This window comes from Alnus glutinosa, chromosome 1 (assembly GCF_958979055.1).
Source record: "Alnus glutinosa chromosome 1, dhAlnGlut1.1, whole genome shotgun sequence".
NCBI lineage: Eukaryota > Viridiplantae > Streptophyta > Magnoliopsida > Fagales > Betulaceae > Alnus > Alnus glutinosa.
In genome coordinates, this window is record NC_084886.1 from 37,100,803 (window position 1) to 37,110,178 (window position 9,376).

At 37.0% G+C, this 9,376-nt stretch overlaps 1 protein-coding gene across 1 annotated transcript; it reads right to left on the minus strand.

Annotated features, from left to right (window-relative positions):
* Window positions 1-2,502: 2,502 nt before the first annotated feature.
* Window positions 2,503-4,523, minus strand: LOC133874340 (probable N-acetyltransferase HLS1-like). The gene is made up of 3 exons (XM_062312241.1): window positions 4,341-4,523; window positions 3,969-4,102; window positions 2,503-3,376 (listed from the first exon to the last, which is right to left on the minus strand). Exons 1-3 carry the CDS (start codon window positions 4,521-4,523, stop codon window positions 2,503-2,505), a joined length of 1,191 nt encoding a protein of 396 aa, XP_062168225.1.
* Window positions 4,524-9,376: the final 4,853 nt, after the last annotated feature.

The window sequence follows — 9,376 nt, forward strand, 5'->3', positions numbered from 1 at the left end:
GGGGCTGCTTGGCTAGTGAAGTCACGGGTGGAGTCCATCCGGACTCAGATTCTGTAGCATCAGAGTCATAGGTAGCCTACGAGTCATTGATGGGCTGGGGATCCTTAGTAATCTGGGAGGTAGAGACCTCGACTAAAGTGCATTATCTCTTCCTAATGCTTGTCATTACTGTCTGTTACAGATGAAACAAAAATCAAATTCGATTCTTAAGTGTCCTACTCCTAATCAACACAAGAAAGTTTTGAAGTTTGATTTCTCGCTAAGAGGTTGGGTGTGAACAAATCTTGAGATAAAATCTCTTGGGTTGTTGGTAAAATGTCAGAATTGCCCTTATGGGTTTTCCCCTAGGTCTTTAAGCGAATTAGGTCAATTTAGATTTGTAGCCACAAAATTTTACTGAACTAATCGACGTTTATGAAACTTTTTGGGCAAAAAAGGTTTTCAAACGGGCTAACGAGTTGTGCCAAATTTTGTATGAGTTTAATTGTATCGTTTAATAATCAAACATAGTTTCGTGTTCACAAATGAACCATTTGATAATCAAGTTAAGCTCGGGCTGAGCTTAAGCAAGCCGAGCTTAATTGAGCCAAGTTTGAATCTGTTTATGAGTTGTTTTGTTGGTTCACAACCCTATTGAAAGAGAAAGAGACGCTTGCTTTAATAGTGATGTGCGTGGGAAAAGAGAATCATTTTTTTTTCTTCATTTATATGGCCAAGTATGTATAGTTAACAATGCATAGGCAGTACTTTGTCAGACACTGTTGTGAGTTTTAAAGTACTTGTAAGTGCACGAATCGTTTGAAATATAGTGTGTGTGCAAGTGGGAGGTCGAATCCACAATGAATTGCATTGCGAAAATTAACTTATATTTAAACTAATTCTATTTTAACCTAGTTCCAAATTTCGGGGCTTTTTGACAAAAGAAAACATAAACTAAACAAAGTAAAAATAATCAAAAGCTAGGGTTCTAAGGTTTTAGAATCCACACCCACTAAATCATAGCAACTTATTCTCATGTTTATCAGTACATATTTGAAGTTCTCACCATACAAATCTTAGGTTTGTTCCACTATGCTTCAAAATTTGATTATATCATTCAATGAATTTGTTCTTGCACAAATTACAAAAGATATCTAGTTTTGACGAAATCATCAAATGTATCCGTAGAACGAAACACAATGAATATCCAACATTTTGATAAATAAAAAATCCAACCAAACAATTAAATGAAACTTTCTCAAATCATCACATGTATTCGGAAGTCACAATAGATATCTAAAAATCATCTCACTAATTGGATGGAAGTAGAACAATTTGAAATCAAAAACCCATAAAGTCAAATAGTATAAACTAGCATGAAAATATAGTTGCTCTTCAAGGGTGAGGCTTCATCCTCAACCTTAGTTAAGATTTTAGCCTCTCATGGCAAAAGAAAGCATAAAGAAACTACAAGAATGCATTAAAATGAAAGAAACTTACAAAAGATACGAGTTCTAGGTGAAAAACACCTCAAAAACAAACAAACAAAAAAAAAAACAGTGAGAACGGCGCCCTTGGCACTCTGCCTTGGCGTTCTGTCTAAAAAATGAGAAAAAAATTGGTATTTATAAAGCTAGCTAGGGTTTCTGTGAATCCAGGTCAGCATAAGTCCTCTCAATCGCACTCTAGGTGTGCTCGAGCGCACTTGGGTGTTCATCAGGACTTCCACAGCGCAGCGCACGAGCGTTGCTTGCGCTGTGTGCGAGGGATGTGCTCGAGCGCATTATGTTGCGCCCGATCGCATCGTTCAGGAGAAATATAATCTACCCGCTTCTCTGCATTCTCATATGAAAAATCGCAATTTTTCTCTCAATGACCTACAAAACACTAAAATACCAAAATTAACAAAAAAACATTAGAAAATAACAAGTTAAAGGTTTAACTAATACAAATTAAGGGTTCAAATATAAAATATTTGACACTCATCAGATACCTTAAAGATAAGTGAAGGGTTTTGGACATGAAAAACGAACGACCATTATACTCTTGGTCAACAAGTAATATATGGCCGGCTGGTTGCAAGTACGTCCCTTCATTATTTTTCTCCAATGGTTTGGCAAGAGATCTTGGCTTAGGAATTTCGTTAAAATCCAACAGATAAACTTTAGCAAAAAGGAGTATGTTATCATACCAAAAAAAAGAAGTAAGGAACACACATTTAACATAATTGGCACGGTCAACTATTTACATGAAATTAAAATAAGAATTGCATCGAGAACATAAGTGCACCAGAAAAGTTTTTTCTTTCTTTTTTTGGATGAATTCATTAATAAACCAGAAAAGTTAACTAAAGCAATGACGGTTACATTTTTCAGTAACTATGTTGTTCATGATCTCTAGCTAGGTTTCCATGCACTGGTCTCGTCTCGGTCGCCCTTTTCGTCATCTTCTTCAACTACAAGAGATCATTGATATGTGATGTGTAACAGGTACGTAGGGTTCTTGAGGGACAAATAATTAACCCTAAAAATCTCTTGGATCGACAAAAACATCTCCTACTGGTCCCATGGCCAGCATTAATCTATCCATGTTATCATGGAGCATCAATTTTTTGGCGTACCAGAGATCATTGATACGTGACATGGAGTATTCCTGATCAGGAACATGCTTAATGAGAGGATCAGTGACCCCTAGCTCAGCTGCAATCACCTTACAGTCCTTCACATTTTGTCCCACATTTGATGCAAAGCTCCATATAGCTTTCATAAGCTCCCCAAGCTTCTGTCCCTCTCCAAGAATCCCATAAAGAAACAGAAACCCAAGAGAGTCACTCATTGGCCTTACAAGGCGAGGGAAAATTTTCTCTTTTGCATGGTTTAATGTTTCACGACAAGATGACAGTGGACGGGAGGACTTTCTTATTTGAAGCTTGTAATTATAAGCTTCACAACTATTCCATATGCTAAAGATTATCCAAGAGCTTCGGGTTTTGCTGATATCCTGATCCTGATCATTCTTTTCATTGCTGTTTATGCTCATCCAACCGTCTTCCTTAAAGTAGCATACCCAAGTGCCGAGGCTGAGGTTTTCCTTCAAAATGGCGTCAATGTCTGCTGGACATATCTCTTTGTCTTTCAGCTTCTGTTTGTACAAGGAAATTGCCTGGTCTATGTGCAGCTTCTCTACTTTTATATCTTCCGGCAGATTCTTCTCGGGGAAACAAATTTGTTGAACAAATATGACCAATGAGCTAAGGTTGACGTAGTTGCATTTGAGAGTGAAGAGATTCATAGAGGCAGTATTGTTCTCTTCAGTGGCTAGAAATGTGTACTCTGCTCCATTTCTCATCAGCCATTCTTCAACTGAATTCACAAGTTCTAATCCTATTCCCATCCGTCTACATATCAGACAACTTGGGAAAGTTAGTGCTTAATTAATTGGCAGCGGGAACCTTAAAAACATTTGATCATTAAAATCTGAAAAGGTTTTTTTAAAAAAAAAAAAAAAAAAAAAAAAAAACCATAAATAATAACACATGCACAAATTTGAAATGTGCTATCATTCGTGTTTTTTTGTACTTCAGTCGTGATACAAGAAACGATTGAAGCATGAGTTATATATATATAAGTTGATCGATAACAGTTTTCTGTTCACATCATTTTCCTTTCTAATTTGTGGCAAATTTTGCCTCATGATCATAAACTTTTGCACTCAAGTATGCTAAAATACAAATTAAATGGTTAAATTCATCAATTTCTATTGGCTTATGTTTTTAAAATCAATGGTTATTTAACATATATAGTATCAAAACAAAAATTTTGAATTCGAATCTTGTCATCGTATTTAATTAAGCTGTTGAGATAAGTATTACTTTAACAAAGTATTATCAAGTAATCATGATATTACAAGTCACAATGTATGCGTTTCTTCAGAATAGAAACATCGACCCTTGGGATTTTTGTTGAGTGGGAGGGAAACGTGAGTAATACCGATGTGTAGGAGAGACTCGAAGGCCAAGTATGCAACCTATCTTCACATGAGCTTCCCCAAAACCAGTTGCCACGCCCTTAATGCATCCTCGAACCACTCCGACAAGCTTCCCATTTTCAAGCAGCTCAGCTACCTGTAGCCCGGCCATTTTCAAGAACATTAGAGGTCTATATATATATATACACATATGATCTATAATGTCTTAGAGATCGAGGCTAGGGACAAGGCTGGTTCCCTAGAGAAAAAGTAGTACCAAGAAAGGGAGACATGTAAAAAAAATGATGCAATATATGTTATGATCATATGTTTTCATATGTGGTTGGATTTGGCAAGATATAAGGAAATGATCAAAAAAAGTAACCGTTACCCACCAGCATGACATGAAGGGGGTAGAAGCGAATCCTACATAAAGGGTCACCAATCATGGTAGTGAAAATGGAGACCCCCATTTTAGACCCTAGTTCACATTTCCTCTCAAGCTTCCCCACCACTTCAAAGTCTCTGTCTTCATTGAATTCCCTTATGAGAATTTTCTTCTCTATGTTGTCAACCATGTCTCTTTACTAGAAGCGAGTGATCGATCTCAGGTGGGTATTCAGAAAATAGTTTCAAAGATATGAATGTTTCTTCAACAGGCTTAGCTGCCACCACATCCTATTCCATTCTTCTATATATATATATATACTGGCGAGATCGAGGTACTTAATTATTTATTTATTTTCCAGTAAAAAGCTGGCAATGATTTTGTGTCTTTCCTAGTAAGTATAACAAGTATACTATCTCCACGCGGTACGTGCACCACATAAATGGAACAATAATCTTACGAAGTGATTCAGAGGATCTTTGTAATCATTTGCAATATGTTTTAGATTCCTTTCAATATCGTACCACCCACATAATGCAATATAAGAGTAGAGAGGTTTTTCAAGACCACCGGCCAATAAACACATGTTGAAGATGAACAATATTGGTACCAGCTAGGTATCAGATAAATTATATAACCTGATATACCGACTTCTTTGAAGTGGAAAAAGAGAGAGAATCTAAGTTAAAAGAGACCATGTGAAAAGGCTGGCCAGAAAAGAAGACTGTATTGCAGTGATTCTGGTATACTTTCTGTCGATTATTAGCTTGTTTCGTCAAATCAGATCATAGCTGTACTTGGACATTAGTCTTTGAATTTATAATTGTTTCTTGTCCTTCAACCGTAGCAACTATATGTGGTTCATGATGGAACATGAATGTCAATTCGAGAGAGAGAGAGAGTTCTGTTTGGAATCGTTATCCGACACAGTTTGAATGGGGCACATGAATGTGATCATTTGGAAAGTGAGAGGAGTTATTTTTTGAAATGGTTATCACACAGAGTTTCGGGAAATTATTCTTCGAGAGTTTCACCCTCAGCAACATCTGGCGCTCGTGCAAGATTTGAGCTGCGTCGGATCGAGCCTTTATCCATCTCATTTGAAAATTAATTACCGTTCAGTGATGGAAGTCAAAAATTTTTATGGGATTCGAAATCGCACCCGGTAAAATATGTTTTAAGAGCCGTCCGGGTAAGTAAAACAATAATGTTCCACCCCCAACAAGCACAAACTAGTGTAATTAATTTTTTAACCGTCTATTAGGATTCTGAAACTGGAACTACAGGAATCATTTCCTGAATTTTCAACGCGGTAATGAATGGGGTCATCTGGTCATGTCAGCATTATCATCTGTGGTGGGAATGATAGCAAAAGGTAACGTTAGTTCAATGATCGACCTTATGGAAGTACGTACTACATCTGCCGAGTAATTCCTATCCGTCGACCAGCAGCCCCTCTGCGTCCATCCTGTCTGACGTGGCACCACGCCATGGCATACCATTTTTTTTAAAAAAATAAAAATTTTGGATACCAGCGTTAAACTCAAAACAAGTCCATTTTCTTCCCCAAAATCTTTCCCTCCACCCCACCGACCGCCACCCACAAGCACTGTCGACCACCGCCACCAGGGACATCCATATCCATCTCCGGCTACATGGTAAAGTGCGGTCTCCATTTCCTTTTGGATTTCCTCTCCTTTGGTAGTGCCATACTGATATATTCATTCCTTGGGGTCAAGTAAAAGCTAATAAGGAGTAAATCTTCATTTATTTTCAGCCTTTTATTTTTTACTCTAATAAGGAAGAGATATTCCCAATAAGAATGTAGGCTATTCGTAAAGACCTTTCCTTACTAGTTATTGACTGCTGAACCTAGTTTAGCCCTTGTAACATGTAGCTTTTATTCTTCGATCTATTTAAGAGAAGGACGATGAATAAGAATGCATGTTGAATTATTATCAAACCTAATACATCTCTTGGTGCATGTTTTGGAGGTCATGGCTTCCTCGAAGTAGCCATTGGAGATCACGGCTCTCTCGAAGTAGCCGATTTATCATTTCCTATGTTTTGTTACTAATGGATTTGCATCAAATGGTATCAAAGCAAGGTTAATTGTTTTTTTACAACAATTACAGATCCATGCCCATCACCATGTCTTTTAAAATTTTTGTGAGTGCAGAGCAACAAGCAAGGCTATAAAAGATATATGCGGTCAGAATTACTCGCGTGGAATGAAAAATCACCAAAAAGATGGAGGAGCATATGAGAAAAATTAAAAATTTGTCTCCACCACGCCTCTCTCCAGCAAGCCAATCCTTGCCCAAAACACCTACCCCACCAGCCGCCACCGTCACAAAAAAGAGGAAGAAAAGAGATGTTGAAGCAACAAAAATCCATCCACACCGGCGTCCCACCAAACCATCGTCAACTGGCTGTAGATCAGCCCATTTCAGCTAGAATTCAGAAAGCATCGGACCCAACCTTCCAAACGCGCCCTCATCAACTCACACCACGCCTCCACGCCTCCACGCCTCTGGGAATCACTTGTATTCACTGTAGTGTGAAAGCGTCTTCTCCCCATCAATATATATATATATATTGATGGGGAGAAGATGATGATAGAGGTGTTGTCATGGGAGATGAGGATGACAAAGAATACATCTTGTAGCATTTTTTCGCCTTGAGGACAAGGGTGTTGTTATGGAAGGGGAATGATGTATTCGTTCCTTGGGGGTCAAATAGAAGCTAATAAGGAGTAAATCTCCATTTATTTTCAGCCTTTTATTTCCTAGTCTAATAAGGAAAAGATATTCCTAATAAGGATGTAGGTTATTCGTAAGGATCTTTCCTTACTAGTTATTGACGGCTAAACTTAGTTTAGACCTTGTAACATGTCCCTTTTATTCCTCTATTTAAAAGAAGGACAATGTATAAGAATGTATGCTAAATTATTATCAAACCTAATACATCTCATTGTGTTTTAGAGCTCAAGGCTCCCTCGAAGTAGTCATTGGAGATCACGACTCTCTTGAAGTAGCCGATTTATCATTTCCTATGTTTTGTTACTAGTGGGTTCACATCACATATAGATCTGGTTTATTGAGTAGTTTTTGGACGGTCAAGATCAGACTTCTAAAGGCACAATCAGTACTTTCTCCTCCTTTCACAACACTGTAATGTTGATGTGACTGTGGTGGGATCAGCTAAGAATTTTTTAACGACTCACCCCCAACGACACAATATTATCTGCCTTTTGGCTCCCTCGAACTAGACTTCTCAGGAGGTTACCCATTCCGGTACTACTCTTACAAAAGCACACTTAACTGTATAGTTTTGATAAGTTCATGGCCAGCCATCACGACTTTAAAGGAGAAGAAAGTACTAATTGTGCCTTTGATGATCTGCTGAATAAAATTTATACCTTAATCAATGACATCCCTCATGTGCAAAAATTAGGCGAAGATAATCTCAGTGATCTTTTCTTGGAGCAAAGCCACAACCAAACTCTTGATCAATGTGTAATTACACATTCCTTGACTTCCTTGACTTGTGGTAGATGCACTTAAAACTGCAGAAATCTTGGACATGCTTCTCCACTTTAGACTTTCTTTGTTCATTTTATAATATCTGTTATCTTTTATTCTACTCTTGAACATCTAGCTGGTGTTGCAACCAAAAAGGGTACTTTAGAGGGATGCCTTTTAATCACGTGATCAAACATTTTGTGATTCAAGGAGGCAAGTACCAAGGGCTTGGTGCTACTGAAGATTTGATGTCAAAAGGGAAGCTCCATCTTCAACTTGGCACAAGGTTCTCTTGTTCAAATTTTTTTTAATTTTTTAATTTTTTTTTTTTAACAAAAATTGATCTAAGGGTTGGTTGTTGGTTGTGACTTTCATGTCAGCATTGTAAAATAATCATATGATAAAAATGTAGTTTTTAGCAATACTCTTGAGTATTTATCTTTTGGTTAGTATGATAACTGTAACATAATCTACATAATATTTTATAACTTCCAAGATCCTAACTATCATGATTTTCACAATAAATGGATAAAAGAAACATACCAAAATCCATACCAATGAATGTCTTCTCAAAGCTCAAACACTAGGAAATAGTTTCTCTCACTTAACCTTTTAAGATATACAAAACTGATGGATATTGTACATATTTATAGGGTAGAGAGAGGACCGGTCTCCTTATTTATCACCATTAATTCTACTTTTCATCAATGTAAGAATTAAATAAGAAACAATTTGTCTTAGTTAATTAACCAACAGTTTTATTAAGAATGATTAATTAACCTTACAACATTAGAAGCCTAATAAATTTTCATATGTGCCATGTTACGTGGGACATTAAATTCTTACAAAGTAATTACGTTATTCTTACTTTTGGGCACACAGTCCAAAGCATGAGGCAAATATGGTGGGAACTTCAAATACTAGGCAAGAAAACAAAGGATTTGATCTGTTTATTACAACCGCACCAATACCAGATTTGAATGATAAACTTGTCTTGTTTGGACGGGTCATCAATGGAGAGGATGTAGTGCAGGTAAATGAGTAAGATGATGCCTGGACTTGGATCATTGGACATTTATAAGAGATTGAAGAGGTCGATACTGATGAACACTATCAACCTAAATCTTCTATAGGGATCATCAATGTTGCTCTGAAACATGAAATTTGAATGCAGGTATGTTTTTTTGCAAAGAAATTCACATCCTTACTCTTAGACTAAAATGGCGTGTAAGTTGTCATTTTAACGGCTCAGAATCCGTTTCCTATGCTTAAAATCGTATGAAGTCCATTACCGAGTTACTGTTTATATTATGAATAATAGGGAGTGTACATTCAGGTGGATATTACCCCTTCGTATCTACTATCCGCAAATGTGAATTTGGTTTGCAAAAATTACTATCCGCATATGCAGATCTGGATATCAGTTTTAGAGTTTGCGGATCCAGTTAATAACCGCATATATCTATATACAACACAACACAACGACATCAACATTCACTTATGAATGTGTTATGTTTAG